The sequence below is a fragment of the Lagopus muta genome, chromosome 1 (assembly GCF_023343835.1).
Source record: "Lagopus muta isolate bLagMut1 chromosome 1, bLagMut1 primary, whole genome shotgun sequence".
In the NCBI taxonomy this organism is placed as follows: Eukaryota; Metazoa; Chordata; class Aves; order Galliformes; family Phasianidae; genus Lagopus; species Lagopus muta.
In genome coordinates, this window is record NC_064433.1 from 118,002,872 (window position 1) to 118,030,286 (window position 27,415).

Genomic DNA, 27,415 nt, shown 5'->3' on the forward strand with positions numbered 1-27,415 from the left:
GATATAAAACAAAGAGAACCTGGTAAAATATGGGAGATGGTGGAAGACTTTTTTAATAGTTAAAAGGAAAAACAACCACTACATAACACAAACAGGGCTGCCGAAAAGCCACAGAAATATCCCATACTTACTTTTATCTTCCTGGTTTTCTTCTGCTGCTTTGACTTCCTCCTCCTCCTCCTCCTCCTCCTCTTCCTCTTCCACCTCCTTTTGCTGCACTTCCTCGTGGTGATCAGTGGCTCCCACCGAAAGGCTCTGGCAGCAGTGGTTGAAGCCACTGTCTCGTGGCAGCGTGAAGCTCCGGGGCTTGCCTCCATTCCCGTTCAGCACTTGCATCCGCTCCCCTTCCACAAGTGGGAAGGGGCCGTAGTGGTCTTGCAGGTGGCACTTCTGGGTGGGCAAGGTGGACTGCCGCCGGTGCTCAGGGGACACCACGGCTGTCTCAGAGAACACCGAGTCCTCCAGCGGCAGCGTCTGCAAGTAGTGAAGTCCTGAGCTGGTCAGTGGCGTCTCGATGAGGTCCTGCCAGGAGCGCCGCTGGCTCGCTGTCTTGCGCACCGGCGAGTCGGTGACACTCCCCGCCGCCTCTGGGCGGAACTCCTCGTGTGATGACTGAGACTGGGAGGTCTCTGTAGAGGAGAGGCGGCTGTGCTTTGGCTCCACGTAGGGACTGGTGCAACTCATCTGCAACGGAGCAAGCTTGAGATCAGTGGAGAATGTGGCCTACCCCTAACAGCAATCACATACTGCTTTTTTGAAAGAGTGGTCAGGAACTGGAATGCGCTGCCCAGGGAGGTGGTGGAGTCACCGACCCTGGAGCTGTTCAAGGAATGGTTGGACACTGTATTAAGGGACATGGTTTAGTGAGCACTATTGGTGATAGGTGGATGGTTGGACTGGATGATCTTAAAGGTCTTTTCCAACCTTGGGTGATTCTGTGATTCTCTTGCTACCGATGGCCCCCATTGTGGTAATGACCCTGCACACACACTGATATGCACTCCTACAGAATGTCCCTTAATCAATAGAAGAGGCCCACTCCATTATTTTTTCAGAAAACTTTGTCAAATATGGCTTTGTGAAAGACACAGGAGAGATGGAATATCTCCCCTACAAGGACGGGTTGAGAGACCTGAGCCTGTTCAGTGTGGAGAAGAGAAGGCTCCAAGGAGACCTTTCAGTATCTAAAAGGGGGGCTTATAAGAAAGAAGGGGATGGAGGCTTTAGCAGGATGTTTTGTGATAGGAAGGGGAAATGGTTTTGAACTAAAAGAGAGGAGATTTAGTTTGCATAATATGAAAAAGGTTTTTTACTATAAGGATAGTAAAGCACTGCAGCAGGTTGGATGCCCCGTCCCTGGGGACATTCAAGGTGAGGCTGGATGGGGCTCTGAGCACCTGATTTAGCTGTAGGTGTCCCTATTCATTGCAGGGGAGTTGGAATTGATGCCCTTTAAAGATCTTTTCCAACTCAAATGATTATGATACACCTGGCCCATCAATACTATCTTAAAATTGCAATCCAAATGCCTGCTATCATCCTATCTTGCTAAAAATTACTTTGGAAACATGTTTGCAGAGCTTCCGTACATTTCAAAGCTCTGTGGCTTTGGAAAACGTCTTGCATGCAAATTAAATATCACAAACACTTTCCACAAACTCAACCAAGTTTTCAATCAACATTTTTGTATTTTTTAAAATTATATTGAAGGTGCTTTAGTAATGTCTGAATATATGGACATGAAAATTAAAATTTCCAATGAAGAATAAATTAGAAGATCACTCATTAGTGCTTAAACAACAACTGCTTAAAGAAGGAAATAACGACTAGACCTCCTTTTGCTGTCTTTTGTAGATAAACCTGCTTTTTCACAAGCAACAAAACTGCTGTTGGCCATACAAAATAACATTTTTACGTTGGCATTTCTCTGGAAGTGTAGTTTGTTACTGTAATGCTTCACAGCACAACTGTTAGAAAAGAATCTGTTACTAGGGTATTACATTTTGTCAAAGAAGACGGTAAGTGGGATGTGAGCAATTACATGGATGAGTAGGGGTCTATCACGAATTAAGAAGAGGAAGATTTCTGTAACTTAATTCATGTTTGTACAATGAGTAGGATTATACATGTGTTCTCTACACACCAGTGCAAATGGCAAGGATGGTTCTTGAAGCTAGCAATGCATTGTACGTAAGAAATAGTTTATGCCCAGTACTGGCTTAAAAAATACAGTGGAGTGCAGTGTTTGCAAGCACGTGGTTCTGATCATTAGAGTTGGTGAAAGTGACTTTGTGTAGCCATTCCAGATTAGGCAGTTGCAGGTGACTTACCGAAGGAGGCCGTGGGTATGTATCATATGGGGGTGGTGGGCTGTCTTGTTTGGGTGTCGATGGAGTGTCAGCCTCCTCCTTATCACTCTCACTCCAGTAATCTACAAGTTACATACACATCAGGTCAAAAGCTACCAAGATTTTTTGATGTTTCTATATCAGAAAACTTGTTTTCATAAAAACAACTAGAAATTCCTTTGTAGATATTACTGAGAGTTAAATATCACTGAACGTTGACTCTCTATATGCTAGCTGCTGTAATTTGGAAATGTTTTAACATAAGGAGGAAAAATTTAAAACATTGGGTGTATTTTGTCTCATTTCCCACCACAGAGAAATTAACCAACAACCTGTGAATGTCCCACTGATATAACTCTTGTACACACCTTATAAATACAACATGCATACAGAATACACATGGTGCAATAAGATTTTCAAATATTAGCTGTATCATCAAAATAATTGTGAGTGTACATATATTGGCTGGAAATTACAGAAAGTATTTTTTGAATGGAAAAGATGAAAGCAATTTTCAAAAGTCTTATTGGCTGCAAATAACATTAACAAATTTAATCAATACCAACTAGCAAATCAAGCAAGTAGCGGTTAGTGCTTGGATGAATAATCAGTGTTATTTTTATCATCATTTTCTACACTACCAGTTACCCAAGGTTTTCAATTAAATTTCTGATAAGGCAGAAAAAACTTCATTTAACATCTTCATTATAAAATAGCTGCTATCCTATTAACCAAGCAAGGTAAAGGGGTTTGTTAAGGAAGAATGTGACAATTATATTTAAGCACAGAACTGTAAAAGATGGGTGAAAGAAAGTACAAAGGACACATCAATTTTGGACTAAATTTAATGGGATATGAGGCTTCCTTTTTTTTTGATATCAAGTCTTAGCCAAGTCTGTTTCATACTGGGAGCTGGAGTAAATGACTTTTAACAGTCTCTTCCAACTCAAATGATTCTATGATTCTATGATATTTTTGGTAACTTACTCAAGAAGGAAAACACATGTAAGAACATACAACATGATAATTCTATTTATTCTGTGGCAATTACTTTTGAAGCAGAAGAGGATGCAATTAAATTGACAACAGATCTTAATGTTCCATAAAAAAGAAAACTAACTGCTGACTCAGATCCAGACGGATGGTCTTTATGTTTCTATACGTTGTAAGACTGATGCAAATGTTTGTGTTGCCACGTTGTTCCTGACTGCATTACCCTCTAGTATTTGGGTAAGCCACTATACCACAGGACAAGTTTAGTTCATGCTATTCACAGACAGTTTCCACTTTACATGTTCAAGGAACCGTGTAACTTACTATTTTATATTTAATAGGAGAAAAAGGTTTACTATCTGAACTATCTAACCAAAGGAATGGGTTGAATTTTTCCAAGTTAGCACAACATATAATTTTGGCTTTAATGATTTTTGTTACCAACATGGTCATGATTAAAAATCTACTGTACCTAATCTTATTCAAGATTTAAAGTTAAAAAAAATTATCTTAAGATGAAACCATTGTGAAATGTTGTCTCTAAAATTCTTTATCTTTTCAGGCTATGGTACTTGAGCAGTGTGCAGCCATATCCATCTATTTATTCTTTAGAAGTAATAACTTCTCTTTTGTGACTCTGGGTTTCTTGAATTGCCTCATGCAAGCTTATAGCTGAGAGGTTCTCTTCAAGTAGTGTAAGAAATAAATAGTATAAATAATTTTTATCATGGCAATGAAATAAAGAAAAAAAAAAAACTAATTTCAAATGTCCCTGTCTGCAGACATCTCAAAATAATTCATCACTGGTTGGGAAGAAGACAACATCAGAACAAATGGTTAAGACATTTTCTTTTTCCTTGTTTCCAGCAACTCAGAAAACCTCAAAATACTGGCACGTAAATATGTTTGTTCCCATTATAGCAAAGCCTAGTGGAGCTAGTTCTTGTGAGAGGCCTGTCAGAGCTATCTCACTCACTGTGATTTCTGCAGCCTTGGAGCTCGTCTATTTATTCTGGAAGTAAAATCTAGCATTCTCAGTGCAGTTTCCAATTTTGGCTAAAAATACAAAAAAGTTCTTCCTGTCAAAACCATAAAATACTGTATGATTGTGCTTTTGGGCACCTTACCTCAACTAGGAAATTGTGTTGGCAACTTACTGTATTTGCCTACAAAAAAAATCTGCAATTATAGGGGCCAACTTTCAGGTGAAATGAATGAAAATAGCTTCCATCAGATTTTAAAAAATGTTCTCTTTTTGGCAAGTGAGACATTACAGTCTATCTAAAATGTGTGTAATGGCATCGAATGGTTGCCATATTTCTCTCTGCAGATTTTGTCCAATTTAGCAACAGACATGTTCAAAGCATTAGCCATATCTTGAAAGCTTTCTGAATGAACAAGAGACTGTATGTGTTACAAGTAAGATAAAATTGACCTGCCATTTTCCAGTTAAAGCTTTTCTATTTAGATAAGCGAGTCCTTTTGTTTCTCTAACTTTCTATGACTGGAAAGCATGTAACTTCTCCATCCAAGAAAGTCCCTTGCCTTATTGCTAGCATTCATTGTATTTAATATGGAAAGCTGATGGTATTTTTATAAGACTGTTCTGCACAGAATGTGACATTTTCTCCAGCAATACACCCACAGTTTAGTGATTCGTGCATCTCTAAAGCACTTGAAATATATTTATACACTTTAGATTCAGAACTGTTCAACTCTTAATTGAAACAAGTTTGACAACTACTGTTGAATTGTTTCAGAAGCATTCTAAAGCTTTCCTGCAAGGGGCTGAACTGACAAAAGACCTTTTGTGAAATTAAATATGTAGATGACAATTGCTACAGTCACTGAATATAGAAAAATCCAGCTTCACAGTTTCTTTAATTTCAAAAACACTTGAAGTGATAGAGAGGCTTTACATTGTTAACTCGATGCCTCTGCTAATTAGGGGCACAGCTCAGCTGTTTAACAGCCCTTGCTCTGGGAGCCAAGGATAAGCAGCAGAGGCATAAAAGCTCTGTGCTGCAGCAAAAGGGGAATGTGATGCTGATTCCCTTCATAAACACAAATACGGAGCATAAAGAGGATATAACATTCCCTACCTCCATACAATGAATCAATTTGAGTAAATGGCATTAGAGTGGAAATAAAGAGCTCCCTCAGTGCTTGGGATATAATTTCAGCTGAGTCTCGCTGATGATCTTCAACAGGGAGCCATTTTAATAATAGGCAACATGAGGCCTGAATACACGTGATCTCATGTCTAAGAAAGGGATCGTCTGCAATTATTCAGCAACTGCTTGGTAGGAAAAAAATTTCTCCACATCCATCTGGATTTACAAAAGCGCACTATTTCTGCAGTGTGCACTTGGGCAGTGTTAGTATAACTATTCTTAAACTTTTTCCTTTATCATCCCACATGTTATTGTAATTCTACTGCCAACTTCCTTTCTATAAAAGCTTCAGTTTGGCTTTGGATGTTAACATGGAGGATTTCCCTGAAAACTCCAAGATTCAGTTTGTTTGTTTGTGGCCTCTTCAAGCAGTGATGGATGGTATAGTTTCCTCCAAAATGGTTATTGCTGTATGACATGGGAAATACAGATTTCCAAGAAGGTTTTGGTTTGGTGAGGCACTGAGAAAATGACTGGAGTGGCAGTGAGCGCAGCATGTCTCCTGGGCTGTGTGAATGCAGAGGACCTGGTATGATGAGTGATGTGGTGTGCACAGACAATAACAGACCACACCAGGAGATGGGCAGCACTCCCACAGTAAGCAGCTGCATTTGCTGGAAGGTATAATTAGAAACAAGGCAGCAGCAGGTACAACCTAGTTATCTGAGGGAAAGGCTGTGGTGCAGGTACAACCTAGTTATCTGAGGGAAAGGCTGAACACCCACAAACCTTCCCTCCCACACTGCTACCATCAGAACACGTCTCAATGCTGTAAGCCACTGATCTTCAACAGCACCTCTAGGGTGCTCTGTAGTAAGACAATCACGATATGAATTAAGGCCATTTCCCAACATCTCTTCATCTTCTGCCACTACTGAATATCTTACTCCATTGATGTTTGCACCTGCCTACTAAAGTCCTCCTTGTTTCTCAATAGGCAATGAAGTCTTTTGCATGGAGTCTCCCAGGAGGGAGACATGGCTAATGCCAGAAGGACATGGCTAAGGCTGCTGTTACATAGGCTGGTATAGAACCAGGATTTTGGGGGGCAAGTGGAACATCACATGGCTAATTTTGAAGCCTAGCGAACATCTTCTGAATACAAACTCTCCCTGAAAAACGGCTAGAAATGGAGTTTTTGTAAAGAAAAGAATGCATTAAAAAAAGACTGCATGCGCTAGCTACATGCTTTTCAGAACAAAAGTTAGAGCTTCACTGATGAAGGCTGAGAAGGCACAGAATTAGAATGTGGTATTCTGACTTTGGAGGCAGCAGGTAGACAGGCACTCAGATGAGTTCTCGCTCATTCTGAACACTGTCATTGTCTGGTGCCTGCAGCTAGATACACCTGTAAAAAAGAGTAAGAACTGAGATGCCAAATGCTTTCCAGACCAGTCTGTTGGATATAAATGCTTCTGTGAATCTTTGCCACTGGCAATTTGAGAAAACAACCTGCCCAACACAATGGATCCTGCTGGCCAACATGACTTCTACTGCAGTAATCTAAAACAAAGTGACTCGTTTTAAATATGCTACTTTCATAAAGCTATGAAATACTAGACGTAAAAAATAAAAAATGATGTAAGCCTACAACTCCAAACGAAGAGTTCACTGAAAAGGCAACAGGGCTCTACCACGCACCTCAACATAGCAAAATCAGTAGTAATCACCACTACACTTAATGGCCTTAAAATTAAGTCTTTCAGGGAAATCCAATTTTGTCAGCAGATTTCAGAGGAATGTTTTTGTTCTAGAGACCAATTTCACGCATTCCTACTCCTGTAAATTCAAATACCAAATGACAATGTTTTCAATTTTTTTTTTTTTAGCCTACAGATTCTTAAGTTTGTTCTGATGGGGGAACACATACCTGGGCACCACATGCCTGAGACGACTGGCAGTAAATTTGCTGCTTTTATCTACTTTTGCAGCATTCAAAGAAATAATCCAAGGGTACATGGATCAGAATCTGAAGGAGCTAATCAAAAACCCCAAGAGAAAGAATTTGCTACTGCAACAACAGTGAAACTCATTTGAGAATTGCTCTCAGCTGATGAGAATGAGGCCTGATACACAGCAGGGAAAAAAGAGCAGATGAACTTGTTATAAGAGCTGACAGTAGAAACCAAAATAATAACACATTACCTTGCTCTTGCTTGATTCTCTCCCTTTCTGCATAGCCAGCAGCAAGCATGTTAATTCTGTTTAGCCATCTGAAATAATATTAAAAGAGCAGTGATACTGATCCAGAATGTTAAATTATGATGCACCTCTACAACAAACAAAAGCATGAGCATCTGAAGGAGATTCAGAATAATGTTATTTTTCATATTAAACAGCTGTTTTCTTTGATAGTTTTACTCAGGTAGCCTCCAAAGATCTATAATTACGCTGTTCAAAAAACTGTTTTTACAGCATAGATCTTGCTTCAAATAGAAAACCATGTATGATGTCAAACATCTGTAAAACACAGGATTTGGAGATAACCACAGAGCTATTAAGTCTGCTGCTCACAGATACACCATCACATCACTACTCCTGCTGTTCTGATTTCTTAAGAATAAACACCACTTTTCAGAAATTTAAGCAATACTTTAAGGCTTGAATAGGCAGTGTAGCAGAGGAACAGAGCAGAAACCCGCTGTCAAAAGAACAGGCTCCATCCTAAACAGACAGTGAAGCTTAATTATGCCATTATGTGTTTTGGGGCTTACCTATAGTGCCACAAAGAGAAGGAGGCATACCAGAATTCACTTTTGTGCTTGTGTCAGAGAAGCAGAGAGAGAAAAGGCAGTTGCCTCAATGCAATTCACATCTAAGGTTTTCTCCTCAACTCAGACTTGAAAAAAGGCTTCCATGAGCTGCACGAATTAATAATGAACTACTGCAGTTCTCTTCTAGCAGAGCAGTCATTGTGAGGCGTACATTCAGCTGCCCTTACTAATGCTTTCCTTCAACCTCCCCTCTTCCCCCGTGTGGCTCTCAGTGTATTCATTATCCGACCACTTACACTAAATCAGTTTCTCCATCAATGAAGCTTTAAAAGCGCATGACAACCTTCCATGGTTGTCCATTCCATATTAAACCTGGAATTGCTTATTCCAGCCATCCCACAGTCAGGATGACAGACTTTGTTTGCCAAGCTAGTGAGCAGCTTGCAATTTTACTGCTAGTGTTGGTAGAGAGATAAGTGAAGTCAGTTTTGTGTTTTCTTCAGAAATGTGTTTCAGAAAACTGTGCCTGAGGGGTGTTATTTGCACACTGCACACATGGAACCAGCATACATTATTTTCTCAGCAAGAGAGGCCTTTCTGAGACCTTTTTAACCCCTCCTGCATGCCTACCTTTGAGAAACTTTTGTGCAGGGAAAGTAGGCATAAGATCATAAAATACCTTGAAATAAATATCTCTTTGAAATAAATTTCTCCAACTGCCCCTCCCAAAATAGTGACCAGTGAGCAGTGATGTATTATCTGTAAATTATGCTAATAGTCCAGAAGTCATTATGTATTGGTAAGGATGCTAGAGATCTGCTTCTGAAGTGATTACAGCATACTTCATATTAGCTTATAATCAACATTTCTGCCAGAATGATAGAGAAGCTGAAGATGAGACAAAATTTTAGTCGTACTTGTTAGGAAGTGCCAAGCATTTATAAAAAGTCAGAGGCACATGGAGGCAGAGAGTCAACAAATTGTGCATCAGATGATTATTGCACATTTTCGTGGAAGAAAAAGTGATCCCTTTCCAAAACACTCCCTTAGGTTAACTCTCCTGATTCAAGAAGGCTTTCTTTGGAGAACAAAGCTCAGAGCTTATCACCACGCATGGCAGTCAACATGAAACAACCACCTACTGAATCTCTTGGAATAGATCTGCTGACCACAACATAATAGGTAAGATAAGTATGGGAGTTATCCAGTTGAGAAATTTCATTTCATCCTAAACATAAGATAGCATTTTGTACATGACAGTTAGTGAGGCAATCAGCTACATTAACAAAGAGTTAATTGACAGTCAATTGATATTGGTCGTAGCTATAGCGGATAACTCCAGAAAATTTCTGGATAAATTTCTGATAAATATAATCTAATGATAACCCAGGAGCTGTATACCGGTCTAAAAGAGAGACAGCTGACTGACTTCACATTTAATCATTTTCTGTTGTTCATGATTTGTGTCACCTACAATGCCTGTGGCCAAGTGACAAGGTGTGATACAGTTGTAAAGAGTTAATAATGGCTTTTGAGTGGTTTGCTAGTTCAGAGATTAAGAGAATGGCGTTGACTTCTGCAGATTTTCTAATATATGTCCACTAAAGATTCATTGAATACAGTTAGAAGAACGTGTTCAGTTAAAAAAAATCATTATTTTGATTTAATGTGGCTAGAGTTTACTCCAAGTTAGGGTCATATGAGAAATCTATCACACTGGGCTTGTATCACAGGGATTTGTAAAGATCTCTGGAAGAACAAAAGAAGAGTAAAAAATACCTGCTTTAAACAACATAAGGGACAAAAGTATCAAGTGTACAGTTATATAAGAACTCAATATAAATATTAAAACATACAATAAAAACCCACTTGGAAGTCATCCGCAAAACTTGGTCAAGGGAAGATTTTAAACTCCTTTCCCTACATTGTGCTGTGTCTTAATAACCACTGTAGTTTTCTCAAGGGCAAGAAGCCAAGAAAATATTCCCTCCTTACTGCAAGTGCAGCTTTAGCGTTTTTGTGAGAAGTCTGTTATTGTTAGCTGTGACAATAATAGTTAAAATAGTTACAGTAAGTAACATTGGTACTTGCAGCAATCATCTATGTTTGCTTTTCTCTTTTTCTGTTTTTAAATCTTTTTAAGAATAGGACATGTACATTTCCCCTCAGTATTTAATTAAAACAATTTCATGACTCACACTAGAAGTAGATAAAAATATTTCTATAGATCTGAAACTTTTGTAAGAAAGAATGCACTGTACTGGCATTCTCACAGAACAGTAGGAAACAATTTCTTATCTCATGCTCCAAGTACATGCAATGCTTGTATTCAAATTTAGTTTAGGGTGTCAAATTCTCCTTAATCATAAAGCTCAAGGATGAGGATGAACTGGCTATATGGGAGTATGGGCACCATACAATGTCTATAAGCAATCAACTGCATTTCAACTAGAATGAAGAGATCTGTAGGTGATACTTGAAAAAATTTAGAGGTCATCTTCATACACCTAGAGACATTCTCATGTGCTAACACTACAAACTGACTTGTCCTCTTTGATCTTGATCATCTAGTTACATTGAGAAAGAAACTTCTTACCAATTTCAATACTCTGGACTCCAACAAAAAGAGAAACAATACAGTTCAGTTACCATAGGTTCAAGGAAGTTCTCAGACAACCATTCCACACGAAGTTACTGACTGTAACTGCCTAGCTGACAACTTAAAGAGTCAGCCACAGTTACCAGAGAAAATCAAAACAAATTTATGTATGGTGTCATTAAGAAGAAATACGTGGACTGCTTTCTATAGTAGATCACTTTCTTGGAATAAAAATAAATTTCCAAGGAAGGTGTTTCAGTGAATATATACTTACATTAGCAAAACTGTACTTTATGTCAGTAAAGGGTATTCTGTCCTTCTCTCACCCAAACTCAGTGTGGGTAGAAAGAACAATTTTGCTGCTGTAGCCATGCAAAGGCAAGGGACATCACAACAATAAAGTTCAGTGATCATAGCTCCTCAGGTTTCTTACAAGCATAGCAATATAGCATAAAAGTAGTAAGAAATGTTGAATAGTGACAAAATCCTTTCATGTTCTATATATACTTTCTTTTTTTTTTTTTTAAATTAAATTATTTTATTCAGAGGTAGAAGGAACTGAATGATCTGTAACTTTCTGTTAGTCTGTTTTAGCAGTTTTCTTCTATTGTTCTGCTTTCCAATATAACAGAACTAAAATGATTGCATGATATATTATTAAAACATCTTGGAAACCTGAAAAAGAACAGAAATTGCTTAAAATAGTCTTATTTACCTTTTAATATACTGATTCTGTATTTGACTCTGGCTAGGTCAGAACATGCTTTTAGATAGGAAGCAATGTCTTTCATTATCTCTGCATTTGAAAGACTATTTTTTAGTAACGCATTTTTTCAGTTCAGTTCAGTTAATTTGCGTACTTAGTTTATGAAAGTGAACTTCTTTTTCTTACATTATCAATCAAAGAAGATAAAAAAGCATATGTTGAAACGGCAATGCCAATTCAGACATAAGAATTTCAAGTAATTCCATAGAGCTTGATCGGGTTACTTGAAATTTACACGTGTATAACATGGAACAAAACTTAGTCTCACTCATTCTAAATAAAATAGTAAGCACAACTGATAAAAAAAAACAATAAAAGATAACTCATGCTAGGAAGATGAAAACTTACTAGCTCTTATGATATACTCTGTGCAATATGTTTTTAATGTACTGATGCATATTTCCTGCTGCTTTCTGATTACTGAAGAGCCACATTCAAATTTTCAGAAGCAAGCCACCTTGTCACACACTGAGGACCTACTGACAGAAGTGATTTATCTGCTGCTGTAGTTCAGAATATGCTGAATAGACCACGTCATTATTCTGTTTGCTTTGCAGCAAACTGCACTTTGAGTGACTGGCCTGACAGATTTATCTAGTAGAGGCAAGTCTAAAATTTTACAAACAAACAAAAAGGTTTTAAGTTTTCTAACTGAGGAGAGACTTTTGAAGTGAGCTTTAGTCGTGCATGAACTTCTGAAAACATTAACAGACGGCTATTTCTAAATAAAAGCAAGCACAGCAGAGTACTGGCATCCTTTTTCAGTCATATATTATCAGTAAAGAACTGGCAGTACACTGAAGCTCCCTGGCCAGGTAGCTGAATCTAGTACACGCAGGACAGATTAAACTGTGATCTTACTAATGTGTTTTATGGATTGGGATTTATCTCATTTTCCTCCTGTTTCAAAAGCACCTCAGCTAGGATGTCTACAAACATTATCCAAAACAGAACAATTATCAGGCTGCAACCATAGATCTTTTTTGTGCCCTATCATATGATGAAAACTACATCCTATGAGTTAACTTCAGTGTATGTTGTGAAAATAAATGAAATGAATTCTCAGATAGATTTGAATAGACATGGGATCTATGTTTTTAATTTGCCATTTAAATGAAGTAATAGAAATTGTGTTTATTTTGTGCTGAAGTCTCAATCATTCTGAAAAATAGACCTAAAATACTTAGAGGTAAGCTCAACACACAAAGAAGCAAAACTAAAATGCTTTCTTTTTCAATTTCTTTTTGTTAAAAGCTGATGAGATTTTCCCTGCTAATTTCAATAAAACTGAAATTTCACCTCAAAGTGAAAGTTACATTCATGTTGGTAGCGACAGTCTGCACAATTAAGTCTTTGCTATCTCTAGATCCTATTTCACGAATGGCAGAAGAAAAAAAATCAGTGACTGCTTCTCCAACTTCTTCCAACCCCTGAAATGCCTCAAAGGAGAATAGAAGCATCCTCAAATCAAGCATCATGCGTCTGTGGAGATAGGCTAGGGTGCCAAGTTGGAGATATTCCACCTTTACAGGTGTAACACAGCTAAGAACAGCTTGACAGAAACCCAGAATTCTTAAATTGTGCTTCTGAGTTATTTTCAAAATTTCAAAGTTTTTTTTGCTTCTTTGTAGAAAGACAAAACCTCATTTCCAAAAATCTCCAAATCTTTCTTTCAAAAAAGATACATCTTGCATGAATTGAATGTTTAGCATATGCAGACACTCAGAAATAATGCCACTCTGAACTCTTTTTTTTTTTAACTACAACCTTCTTAGCTAAACAATTTATCACATTCTAATTTGTAATCACTAGCTTCAAGGAAATGCCTTGCGTAAGGAATGGTTCCTTGAATTTTGCTTAACTTCCTTACCTGTTCATATCATCTAGATGTTCAGCAGCAAAATAAAAACTTTTGATCTTAGGATGGCAGGCTTTGAATGCGCTGTAGAGGAAAAACATAATTATAAAAATGTAATGGTACAACTTTTCTTTTTTTTTAATGTAAAGTAGTGTGGTCACCAAGCAATGAGATGAATCCAGATTTCCTGAGCTGTCGGAAGCCCCCAGACATGACACAAAAATACAACATCCTTGAGTCCTTTGTGTCCCTCTCAACTCAGGATATTCTATAACTCTATGATATTAACATTTAGGATAGTGGCAGATTTCAGTGACTGAAATGTTCTGCAACTACACCTACTTTCGTACGTGTATAAATAGAGACTGTACACTTACTGTGATAGTTTTATGCGTTCTGCAATTTTACTGATATATACTGAAGGTGTCAATTTTTACCTCAACTGAAAATTGACCGAAGAATTTATTCAATACAACAGAACATCTCGCAATCCTGGTAATTTATGACATCCCAATGACCTTGATGTTACCTTTAGCTCTGATGACTGAATTTCAAACAGAAAAATATGATGTGATTTACTTTTGAAAAGCCCTTATAAATCAACAATGTGTTCTTGAGGTCATTCTAAGCAATGGGAAATTACATCTCATCTTTTCTTTCCACCAAAGTAATCAACATGAGTAGGCTGTGAGAATTACTTGAAAGAATTTTGTAACTATGTTGCATAAAGATTTATGGGGAAGCTCTTAAAGATTTAGAAAATGCATCTGACAGTAATTAATAATTGACAACACAGAAGAATCATTTTTGAGAATAGCCTGAAGGTTTTTCCCAAAATAAGAAAAAAATGCATAATACTCCTCAAGAAAATAAGGAAAACTCTAAGCATGATACATGAAAAACATCAGTGGCTTTTTTCTGAGAGACAGTGGACTATATATATATATATATATATATGCATATTAAAAAATTAACAATTCTCTCTCTAATCTTTTGCTCTTCAGAAAAATGTTAATGGTGCTCTTCCTGTGTATCATGCTTGCAGACTGTAGCGTGTTTGTATGTGCGTGTACACACACACACACACATAGTTACATATACAAAGATATATATATACATATATATGTTTTTCAGAAACCAGGTATATGAAGTTGAAATCCAGGAAAGATACTGCTATTGAAAGTAGCCCGTAAACATGAGACAAGAAACAGTCCTAAATATTAGAGCACGACACAATGTTATGCAAGTGAAAGCAGATGTACAGTGACGTCTGCTCGATTTAAAAAGACATAATCAAGTTACTGATACCCAAAACCTGACTTCTTAAAACTGTTACAGCATCTGCCATCTGGATTCTTACATATTCTTTTTACTTTATCTGTCATCCAAGCAAGGAAATTTAACAGCCACATTTTATGTTCTGCTATCCATCAGATACCAAATCAAGTAAAAAGCAATTTAAGCAGGATGCATTTCTGAGAAATAGGCTGACTTCATGTTGCTGCCCCAACAAAACATACAAATGAAGCACTTTAGCACTGTAGTCCAAGGACAAAGGACACAGTAAGCTCAAGTTAATGTTTTAATGCTATTTTTATATTCTGTTCTATGAGATCATAATGAAGAGTAGAGTTCACCCTGAAGAGCTATGTAGGCTAACTGGTACAAAATCAGTGTCCTCTTCTTAATTGTATGTAACATAAGATACATTGTTTTGCTTTTGAAATGGCTTTTCTGTACAATTTTCAGTAATTCCACAGTCTTTATAAACTTCAGTCAAACAATGATAAAAAACATTAGAAGGAAGCTAAAAGGTTTACAACAGTAATGACGAAGAATACTTCTGTGAGAGTACGCACTCCTCATATCACTCATATCATACAGGAACTTGCATCTAAATGAAAAATGGGTTCTGGCAATGGTGCAAATGTGGATACCAGAAAACAAAGATAGGTGAGAAGGAAAGTTACTTTAAAAAGATAGGTGAGAAGGAAAGTTACTTTAAAAGTCATACTCTAGATCAAGCCATTCTGCCTTTCCCTTGTTTTACTCTGCCTCAGGACCAATATAATAAGCTAGCAGAGTTTGAGATCATGCTAACTAATTTGCAGTTGCATTAAAGATGGATTTTTGACCAGGTTTCAAACAACAAAAATAACAACCAAAAATTACAACCCTCCCTTCTGAAAAGGAGAGGAGAAAACTAAGAAAATAATAATAATGAGACAGAAGCAAGTAAGCAGCCTTGTTACTCTTAATTCAAAATAAACTTAATAAACTTAAAAAATACCACCACCACCACCAATACTAAAATTCACACACACACACAAAAAAAAAAAACCAAAAAACAAACAAACAAAAAAACAACACAAAAATCTCCATTCTTCTTTAAGAAAGATGACGCAGAAACCACACTGAATTTGGCAGTTTTGTATGAACTCATTCTGTGATATAACTAAATGATCATTGTAATGAAGTCAATTATGTCACTGTTTTATAAAGAATGTTCAACTTTGTTTCACTTTTTCTATGGTACTGCACTGCTCCTATTGTATCATTGCATTATTTTTGAACATACTTACTATTTCTTTCGGCATTCACTGGCTCTGTCAATTTTAAATTCAGGTAGACTGATAAATCCTTCCGCTTTTTCATCCTGTAAAGATAGTTCTAAATAGTACTGATGTAAAGGTGTTAGAAAAAAAAAAATCCACATTGAAAACAAAGATATTTGCATTTGCCTGCTTCTTACATAAGCAGTACCAATGTATGCTCTGCTCTGGCAAACCTCCTGTAGAAGTCACTGGGACTTTTGCCAAAGTAGTAAGATCCCTTGGTGTAAAATACCATTTTAAATATCCAGTTTTCTCAAACAATTTCACAGTTGAATGTGCATCTGAAAATATACAAAATGACCAAATGTATGCAGGCAATTAGTTACTGTAATTAAATAATTTCAGGGGAGGATGAACTAATTAGTAAGTAGAAATGCAGCCTACTGTAAGGAACAGAAGAAAAAAGTGAAAAAAAACCCCACTATTTAAATAAATGTTATTTGTCATCCTTATACTATATTGCAACTAGGATATGCAATATCACTTCAGCTACTTGTTATCTCTCTCCAACACACAGAGAAGACATCTAACCTTCTTCCTCTGTCTTCTAAAGACTTGCACATAGGTTATTTTATCAGATATTCAATCTGCATTGACTGCACAATTTGAAAGAATTATTTCAAGTCACTGACACATCAATACCACAGATTCTCTTCTTTGACTGTTGATGACTTGGCCTGAGAAATCAACACAGGATCATGAGAGCGAAGCTGCAGAAGACACAGCTATATTTTAAGGAATTCCAAAGAATTACATCTTTTTCTCTCAGAATCCTCACAGCTACATGTGCAGTCTCTATGATTATTTTCTTTTTAATAAATAAATAAATGACAAAGATCAGCATATGAAACTGCAATGGAGTCATTCTGTGGGAGGTACAAAGTTGTCAGATGTTCTTCATTAGAACTTTTTTTTAAAATGAAAATGAAGTTGTTTATAATGAACTTGTTATTATTTTCTTTTTTGCATAGTTTCCAAAGAAAAAGAACAATTGGCAAGAGCATGGTTATCTGTCCATCTGTCACTAAGGCCTCCCTGTACCCTCCCACCTTTTGAATCTTTTGATGAGGAAGCTGAGGTCTCAAAAATAACAGCCCCAGAAAGCCAAGGAAACTCGAAGCAGGAAGGAGGCACAGGACCTCAGACCACTGCCTTCTCCAAAGGTACACAAGGCTCATTAGTTCCCCAGGGTCCTTGTCTAGCTGGTGGCTAGTCATTGCATTAGTACTTATGAATTTCTACCCTGATGATGACCTTGTAGGGTAACCTTGGGAGAGAAGATGCGAAGGAGAGAGTTAGGGTTACTGACGTAAAGATGGGATGAAGGCAAAAATGAAGTAAATGTGTGGGAAAATGGGCTCTGTTCAGAGAACTTCCTTTCTATCTGCTCCATCTACTCAGGGAGAAGTTACATTTAAAAAAAATTGTGCATAAATGCTTGCAGTGATTAAAACAAGTAAGGTAGTCCAAGCCTGAGTACACTCACATGTTGGTAATGGCTTTATCTCAGGATACTAGTAGAGTTTAAAATTAAGGCCTTTTACCTGACTGGCAAAAAGCTTTTCTGCTTAAGCTGACATAAATAATCCTGTATGAATGCAAAACACGTCACACAATTAAAGCTCTTAGCAATTTAGTTGAGCTGCTCTGATGCTCTTTAAGTTCAGTATATATGAGCCCTGAAATCATAACAAAAGCTAGAGAAGGAACAGCACGAGAAAACAACTGAAGAAAACAAAAGCATCTTCTGTGATTGCCAGAGCTTCTGGTGATCTCACCATTACATATAAACAGGGAATGCTAGGCAGCATATAATTAAAGTTTTCATTCTCATGACTAAACTTGAATGACAACATTAAATAAAATACTTTTCCCTTTCAATGGCTTGATGACAGATTCATGCAAAAATGGTGAGAGCTGGACTCTGGAAAGTGTGTTTTTAATTCTTGTAGTAAAGGGTAAATCTGAAGATTAATTCTTTCTTTGGTAATTTAGGCAGGTAATTAATATAGTTATTTGGGTCTATAAAGCTGCACAGCTGCTCCACTGGCTTTCCACAAAACCATGGTATTAACACTACACAGGTTATATGATGAAACAATAAGCATACATGCTTACCTCTTCATTGATATACCAGTAGAGAGATGTGTCTTTCAGGACAAACCAATATTTTTTCCATTTCTGGGAGAAATAACTCTTAGCATCTTTCTTTTTCCAAAGCCAGCCTTCGCAGTCTCCTCGGCCAAGATCTTTACAGGAGATCCTTCTTTTGCTTTTACCAGGAATAGGAGCTGAAAATGACAAATTGTTGTGAAAGCATTTGACTCGTCCCTTATGTCAACAAGTTAGCTATAAAGCACTACAAATTTGCTTCACAACATTAAGGAAAAATTTCAACCTTCATTTTCTGTTCCTAAATTACTACAAGCCTTTTATTAAAGTCTATGTGAGACAACACAGCTTAAAAGAAACAATACCAAAACAATGTTCAGCACCTTACAGAGCTCATATTCTAATGCTGTGACCAAAAAAAAAACAAAAACAAAAAACAAACAAACAAAAAAAATCAACACAGAAAGAGAAGATGTTTTTGAGAAAAGAAAGGAAGAAAAATGGTTATTTATCATTTTCAGCAAATTAGTATTTCATGTCAGATTAAAGCACACAGCATATAAATTGATGTATTTCACACCTGGCTACTAATTCTACAATATTTTTGTGAAATAAAACTAGGTAAATACTTAATTGGTATTCAAAAACCTGTCTTTGAACCTCCTTTTGCAGCAGAACATTTCCCGAGGCCTTTGTACTTCTAAATCAAAGGAAAACAGTTTACCATGATATAATTACCAGACAACTTAAGTAACGAGGAACAACTGCAGTAAGGCATTATGTGGATACAGCTGCAAAAACAGCCCTGTCCCCAAAGAGGCTAGAATGTAAATATTGAAAATAAATAAATAAATAAATAGTAGCAGTATGATGATAAGGTAACAGGCTACTATAAGACTTCCATAGCAGACTAATGGTTTATCAGTATGATGTTCAAGGAACTCAGTATATTTCTGTTCAACTGAATTACTCATTTGACTGGAGCAAAAAAGTTCTAGTTGGTCTAAGGTATGTGTAATGTAAACACTGATGCTTGCAATTCTCTTCCTACCAACATATGAAAATAAATTTATTTTTTACCTTTGTTTTTCTTTTTACTTTTCTGCTGTAGAGAAGATTGCTGAAATGTCTAGAAGAAAATCAAAACAAAAGAAGAGATAATGCAGCGCTTATATTCAACCACATGCTATCATAAAAGAACATTGTGAGTGCTGAAGTCATCTTCAGGTAACAACACCTTCAGCTAATAGCCTTCTAGGCCAAAAAGATGTCAGTTTTGGTTGTAAAAAGGTCATACATTCATAAGACTGTAAAACAAAAGCACCTGGTTAAGAATACTAATATAGACTGCAAATTAATCCGCCATTAACAACTGAAAATTCTCTGTATAATGGTCCCTTATTTCTAATTCCATTAATAAAAGAGAACATGTCTCTGTTTCCTATGATAGTAAAGCTATACAGCTCTTGCATTTATAATAAATGGTCTCATCTTCCTGACATACTTGCTTTAGTTAGTTGCTTTTAGTCTAAAGGCATTTACATTATGATCATTAGGACATCAGATATTTTTGTTCAGAAATGAATCTAATATTTAATTATGTTCAATTGCAACAGTGAAGAATTCTCACAGATCTCTATTTTGAAATAGAAACTATTTTTCTTTTTAAACCAGATTTGACTGAAAGTGTTTCTCTCCAGTTGATCCAGCACCACGAACAAACCCATTGCCTTGGAAATAAGACAGGTTGGAAATTGTTCCTGAAGTTTCTAGATTATTAAAAGCAGCAATGCATATTAACACATTTTATGATCTTTTCTGTTAAAAACTTTAGACTCAGATAATCATCATCACTACAGTGAATTAAATAATTCTGCAATTAATCATTCTGAACATTTAATTTAACACAGTTTTAATTGTTTTGAATTTTAATTGTACATAAAGATAGACAAATTACATTTGTGCTGAAACCAAGAAATGGCCACACTATAGCATCTGAATATTAAAAATTCTTACTGCAGCATACAATGAATCAATACAAAAAATTTTTCTCAAGACAAAAAAAATATTTTTCTCTTATTACTGCTCATGAGTGCACAAGGAAATCTCGAGTTGGAAGGAAGCCACAAGGATCATCAAGTCCATCTTCTGGATCCACACAGCACCACCCAAAATCCATACCCTGTGTCTGAGAGTGTTGTACAAATGCTGCTTGCAGTCTGGCAGCTTGGGGCTGTGACGACTGCCCTGGGAAATGTTGTTTTTTGTTTTTTTTTTTTAACCAAAATATTTATAAGCAACATGTATTAGTCAATACCATTCATGATATGGCACGGTACGCACCTCCAAACTATGGCAAGTGAAGATGAAATCTAAAAATGTTTATTGTGGAAATCACCAAATGTTATCTGCAGCCTCTCTACAGTTACTAGAAAATGAATAAAGCCATTTTCTCAATGTCATTTGGAATCTCAAAACAGTGGAGGATGTATGGGTCTTCTGGAGCTCCTGTCCTACATCCTGCTTAGAAAAAGGCTTGTTTTAAATTGGTGCCAATGGCAGATTATGTTCTTCAGGGTCATCTCCAGCCTATGTCCAACTGTCTCCAAGTAGGGAGACTTCACACTCAAGTGACCTGTCCCAGTATTGACCATCATAATGTTTCCCCCTCTACAGCTTAGTTCTGTGATGTGGCAAGTGTAACATTAACACAAATAACACTTTTTAATACCACAAATCCGAAAAATATGGATTCATACCGAAACCAGAAATCCAACTGTACTAAAGCCATTTTACTGCATGATAATGTTCATTCACCTACTCATAAGGCTGGATTTCAACACATATATACTACATTTTGGTTCTGCTACAATCTGAGCTTTGAGCAACTATTTTCTCATACATCTTGTCCTTGTTTCCAAGAACTCATCTCTCCTACTAATTCTGAAAGCAAACATAAAATTAAATGGAAAATAGCATTCTATATAAAAGGAAATTGTTACTAACTCAAAAAATAGATGAAATGAAAACAAAACTGCCACTGAGAAGATGAAATAGATTAACATCTTAACCCAAATGGAAATTTTCACTCCTGAAGAAAATTTGCAACTGTTTGTTCAAATTCTGAATGACACGTTTTTCCGTTGCCCAAAATACAATTAGCAAAACTTTGCATTACCCAAAGAAAGATGACATTTGATGCAAAGCTCTCTTGAGTACCCAGAGCCTCAGTTATTTGAATTCAGTAATTTTCTGCTACAATACAATTGCTTGCACTTGTGTTTAATAATAAACCTAAAATAAATCCTCCGACAAAAGCACATGTATGCAGAACGTCAGAGAAGCATTTTATTCATATATCTATATATCTATTTGCAGCTGCCAAAGCACATGTTATTTCAAGGGAAATAAAACATTATCTACAATAGGGATTACTGCTATGTTTCTGTGTTTGGTTGCTTTTTTTTTTTTTTTTTTTTTTTTTTTGACAAAGGTGGTAGCCTTCCTCTTGATAGTATTTCAGTCTGCCTGTTCTGAAGGCTTGGCTGCATAATCCCACCAGCCATTTGAGATTTCCTTGTGCGCACCTGAACCATAACAGCTGCAAATGATCATTACTGAACTTGCTACGTGGGTTCTATTTACTGTCACACACTTCAAAATGGTTGACAGAGTTCTCAAAGCCCATCAAAAAACTGCATAGGAGTAAATAGCAATGTGCCCTGGGGTATGTACATTTCACTGTGCTCATAAGATTATAGTGTGGTATTGCAGCTACAGAGTAAAAAAATTCTAGGTGGGAGTTCACACTAAGAAAAGAGGTCACCAACAGTTTGTAATTTTACTGGTTGCTTTAGCAAGAAAGTAATCATGTATAGAAGCACAGTTCAGAAAAACAGCAGGCATGCAATAACACTCTAGCATTACAGTATGTACAACATAAAGCTTTCAAGAAATCGAGAAATGAGACTTTCAGGTTTTTCTCTCATCCTCAAAATCTACTTTCAGTTTCTTGAATAGTACCAAGACTCCTGTATATTTGATCAAAAGAGATACAAAACTGAAAGCAAACAGTAAATATTCAGAAGCCTGAACATGTGAATAACTATTATGGACTACTTAGCAGTAATTTGATAGCTCTCTGTATCAAAAACTTACTTAAATAAAAACATTAAATAATTTAAGTTTCAATGAATGCATTTGTTTCATGGCAAATAGGAAAGTTAATAAAGTAATCAATATTAATTTGGAGTGAAACTGCTATCCAAAGAGATGGATATTTGATAAAACTCAAACTGCAGTAATAGTTAGGAAATTCTATTTGATACCTAAAATGAAAGTAGAAGAAAAATGCATAACAAAGGGTTATCAAAACTACTGACTTGGGGCTACAATTTGTTCAGAAATTTGAGAAGGAAGCCCAAAGAACTGGAGTCAAACTATTCCTCTAATACCTATGCAAGAGCTTCTCTAATAGCTAACATATATATGCATGAGACCAAAATAATGTGACACCCATGTCCAAAACTTAGATAAGCTCAAAAAAATCATGTGGAGTCCTTCATTGTAACAGAATATATAGTTCTGCTACAAAAGATACTAACTGAATCTTCTCTGAAGATCTGGATTAGACATAGAAATTAGTGTTAAATGTGATGGCTCCTAAAGTCTTCATTCAGATGTTTGTTTCTTCATTTTTCTTTAGGGATTCTCCACTTAATCATTTTGGAAAGCAGGAAGTGAGAAACAGGTTATGAGAATAATAAACTCCAACTCTTTTACTTGGGCTCATTTTGATTTGGAAGGAAAAAGGTAGATATCTTTATTGCCTGTTTTTCCTTTTGAAAGCTCAAGTCAAACCCAATTTTTCTGAAGCTGCAAGTTTAGACATTAAGGAACTATTTACAGTCATACACTCCACTCTCTGTCAGTGTAAGATAACTTTCTCTAGTTTCAGCAAAGTAGCTTGCAATATTTCTACTTACTGTAACTTTTGTCTGCAGATGGAGAAGCTGATATCTGGAAAAAAATAGTAAACTGGTGCTGCCTATTTTTGGGCTTCTCACACTCAATAACTTGACCTCATTGACTATGCTGTGTTTCCACAGTTCTGATGAACTAAACATACATGTTTCTCTTAGTAAGACATGTACACCGTGTTTCTTGGTGTATGGAGATCCAAAATTTTTGGAAATAAAAAAAGAAAACCATGTATTCCCAATGACAGTATTATGCTTTTTGGCTTGTTATATTATTTGGCCTCCATTAAGAGCTAACGACAGATAGCATTATTTTCATATATGCTTAAGCAAAACAGTTTTAAAGAACTTTGCTACAAAGGTGTGATGAGAGAAGACCTCTGGGAACTCAGAATGGTTCTGAAAGCAAACTGTAAATCAGCAGCAGAATTGCATTCACAATAGATAACTACTTTGTTTAGAGCAAGGCCAAGCATCGACCTGTTGTTACATTTAGGTCTCAAAACAAGAGATTACTGTCAGCAATGAAGCCAGCTGAGTTCACACAGGGCATCTGCAAGGCATTTTTTGGAGATGAAGCTGAACAGACAGGACTTTAGCAGCATAGAAGTGATGAGGCATGAACTAGTACTTTGAAGGAGCCAGTTATCGTGGCTAAGGATCAGATAAACTATCTAGGGTGAAAATATACTCAACAGGAATCTACTAAAAAGTGGGATAAGGAAGGACTGCACTCCAGATTATGATCTTATTCAGGAAGGCAAAAACAAATAAAAATATGTCACAGGCTTGTTTGAATTGCCTTGTGCCGACTGGACTTCAGGGACTGCTAACAAAGAATAACTGCAAAAAAATTTTACGTTTGGGAAATCTGATTTGTAAGATCGTGTGGGATGTTTTTGCTACTATATCTATATACCACTAATCCTGATTATTCCTTTTTTTTTTTTGTGTGTGTGTGTGTGTTATATTTTGCCAATTGTGTATTATTTTAACTTGAATTCTGGACTTTGAACCTCTCATATATTCAACATCCTCTAATTTATCTGTGGCTACATGATTTTAGCATCAATTTAATTGCTAGAAACGGTACCAAGTGGCACTAAATTGCAAATAAACTATTTTTAACATGCTGCAAGAACTCGAGTTTACAAAGCTATTCAAAAAGCAGTGCTTCATTCTGGATAGGTAAAATGCAAATGCAATACATAGGATGACCCATTTGTAAGAAAATCTAATACAAAAGCATAGCAGTGAATTTATGAAAGCAGAGACAGAAATCTTCCTAAACTCAAGTCACAGGCTGATGACAAAACAGTTATTGTACGTAATTCATAAATCCATAGTGAGTTTGAATCAAAAGTGATTTATAGGCAAAGGACATGAGAGCTGATTAACAGTGTCCTGAAACCTTCAGTCTCACCTCCCAATAGCAAAATTTATTGAATCAAATCGATCTTTCGATGCTTAGATAATGCAGACTTCTGCCTTCCCTTCACAGCTCTCTTTGCTCTTGAGAACCCTCTATAATAAAATACCATACCTGGATTCAAAAGCAAACATTCACTAAGTTTCTATCTAAGACATTTTACACTAAAGCACAGTATGAACATTACATACGAGTAGACCTCTAAAAGTGAGGTTTTGTAGTACAAGGAAAATAATGTCAAAAAGCTAGAATTTCTACAATAAATATCCTGTGGATATTTCTCTTTTAAATTGCGGGGACTTCAGACAGAGAGACGCATGAATCACTGGTTTGTCAAATGAGTGATGAGGCACAGACACATTAACAGTCACTGGAAGAATTGATCTCACAATTCATTACTTGGAACGTTATACCACACAATATTTTCTTGATTCCCCGTTTTTACATTGATTCAGAAATGCAAAAATGCCAGAATTTTTTGTAAGGTCTTTCAGTGCTAGGGCTAAATGAATGCGTACTTGCAAAAGTCAAAGCTTTTGTGGCAGCAGCCAAAAAAGCCCATGGCTAATGAGATAACCAATGATCCTAATTCCTGCACCTTTTCCTTTCCCACAGGAGCTTCCAAAAAACACCTAGGAAGTACTAGATGTACAGTGTGTCAGTCATCATATATAGCTACAACTCTGACTGGATCCCTATATTTTTGGAGCTACAACCACGACCCCACAACACACACAACTTGTGTATTGACAGGAACATTCTAAGAACTTTTTACTGTAAAATATATAGCCATCAACACTGAAGCTGTCAAATTTCTAGCTGCCACTCTTGATATGGTTACGCTGTGCAGGATCTTCTCCTTATTACATAGTATACAAGGGCTGATAATATCAAAGATGCCTCATCCAAGAAGAATATGCTAGACAAGACTGTGGTTGTCTGAAATGTGATAGCAAGCACAGATTTTCTCTTCAGGAATTCTTATTCTTTCTCTCATTGTCAATTTTTTCTTGAGATATTGGGGTACAGTGCAGCAAATTTTACATGCAAGGGACATTTTGCACTAGTTCATGCCAAGTTGATAGCACAATACATGTAAACTTAGGCAATCCAAAAAGGTTTTTTTGTTGTTGCTGTTTGGTTGGTTAGGGTTTTTTTGTTCGTTTGTTTTTTCATTTTCAGACCATATCAAGAAAATTGTATCATACAGTGTTTCTACATAGAAAGATTTTCCTTTTGGTCATTAAGCCATGGGACTCTAATGGAAAAATGAAAGCGGTAAAACTTCTAGACAATTTCAAATGTAAATAAGAGTATTCATATTCCCCCAGTGTCTTTACTACTGATAGAACAAGGACTGTGTCATTGCTGCCTGAAGCAAATAAAGATAAAAAGTTCAACTAGACAAGTGCTGTTTATTAGAATAATTTATTCTGAAATCATTCTTCTCTGCATCTACTCTGAAACATGTAATTTTAGTACCTGCTTTATTGACAGTAAGTCTAAAGAAAGAAAGGAAAAGTTCAAAAATTGCATTTAGTCCTTAGTGGCAAAAGACTGTGATGCATCAGTTGTTACATCACAGTGTAGATTTCAACTGCATTCACTTAAGAAGGAGAAATAAACTTAATTATCACCCATTAAAGAATAGTACTGAATCCTTTATTTTTATTTCTACCCCACAGTGATTCCCAGATTCACCTCTTATTGACTTGAACGGATCAGTCAGAGAATCAGAAAGTGGCTGAGGCAGGAAGGTACCTATAGATCCTCTCCTGTTACTCAAAGCAGAGTCATCTAGAGCAAGTTGCTGAGCCATCTCCAGTTGGGCTTTGACTATCTCCAAAACCAAAAACTCCACAAACTCCCTGGGCAACACTCTCCAATGTTCAACCATCCTCACAGTCTTTTTTATGTTCACGCAGAAATTGCCTTCTTTTTTCCAATGCCTCTAATTCTTCCATGAGGCATCAGTGAGAAGAGCTCACTATGCACGTGCCCCAGAAACCTCGTGGGTTACTTGTACTGCCCCTCCAGAAGACATCAGTCAGTCAAGCAAACTTCTGTTCCTCTTACAACACCTAGATCCTTATCATGAAAAGGAGTAAATTCACAGCTCTCTCCCAATAGTGAAACTTCAGATTGTCCCTCTGCCTGATCTCTCTTTCCCACTGCTCAGCCTTGCTGTGTGACAGAGAAAGATGTGAGGTACATTAACTCTCTAATAAATGAGAAAACTGCTTCAAGGAAGACAAACTCTTGGAATTTACTCTGTTAGCACTCAGGCATAATATTCTTCCAGACAGAGAAACAGAAAACTCATTTTGACTTTCAAAAATATTAACTTTTTGGTGAAAAATCGATAAAATAGAAAATTGTATTCTTCTGGGACTATGAAGTTGCAAAGATTTTGATAAAATAGGAAATGAAAGCTCTGAGAAAACTCCTTGTGGCCTTCCACAATGGAGAAGCTCATAAGCAGGAGGGAGACTGACTTTATACATGGCCTGATAGTGGTAGGACAAGGAGGAATGGCTTTAAACTAAAAGGGGATATTTAGGTTAGACATTAGGAGGAAATCCTTTACTCAGAGGGCGGTCAGGCACTGTCACAGGTTGCCCAGAGAAGCTGTGGGTGTCTCATCCCTGGAAGCATTCAAGGCCAAGTTAGATGGGGCTCTGGGCAGCTTGATCTAATGCCTGATTTAGTGGTTAGCAATCCTGCCCACACCAGAGGGATTGGAACTAGATTATATTTACGGTCTCTTCCAATCCAAGCCATTCTGTGATCCTAGGAGCACACATGTATGCACAGAAGAAACAGTCTTA

General features: G+C 36.7%; 1 protein-coding gene across 7 annotated transcripts in view; it reads right to left on the reverse strand.

Annotated features, from left to right (window-relative positions):
* CNKSR2 (connector enhancer of kinase suppressor of Ras 2) overlaps positions 1–27,415 on the reverse strand; it is a 208,296-nt gene that overhangs the window by 40,403 nt on the left and 140,478 nt on the right. For all 7 annotated transcript variants that reach the window (XM_048955183.1, XM_048955191.1, XM_048955198.1 and 4 more), the window contains 7 exons: positions 19,260–19,308; positions 18,186–18,358; positions 16,035–16,108; positions 13,465–13,536; positions 7,661–7,728; positions 2,331–2,431; positions 132–684 (listed from right to left, as the gene is read on the reverse strand). In XM_048955183.1, coding sequence (XP_048811140.1) covers positions 132–684; positions 2,331–2,431; positions 7,661–7,728; positions 13,465–13,536; positions 16,035–16,108; positions 18,186–18,358; positions 19,260–19,308 — 1,090 coding nt within the window. The remainder of the gene's footprint in view (positions 1–131; positions 685–2,330; positions 2,432–7,660; positions 7,729–13,464; positions 13,537–16,034; positions 16,109–18,185; positions 18,359–19,259; positions 19,309–27,415) is intronic.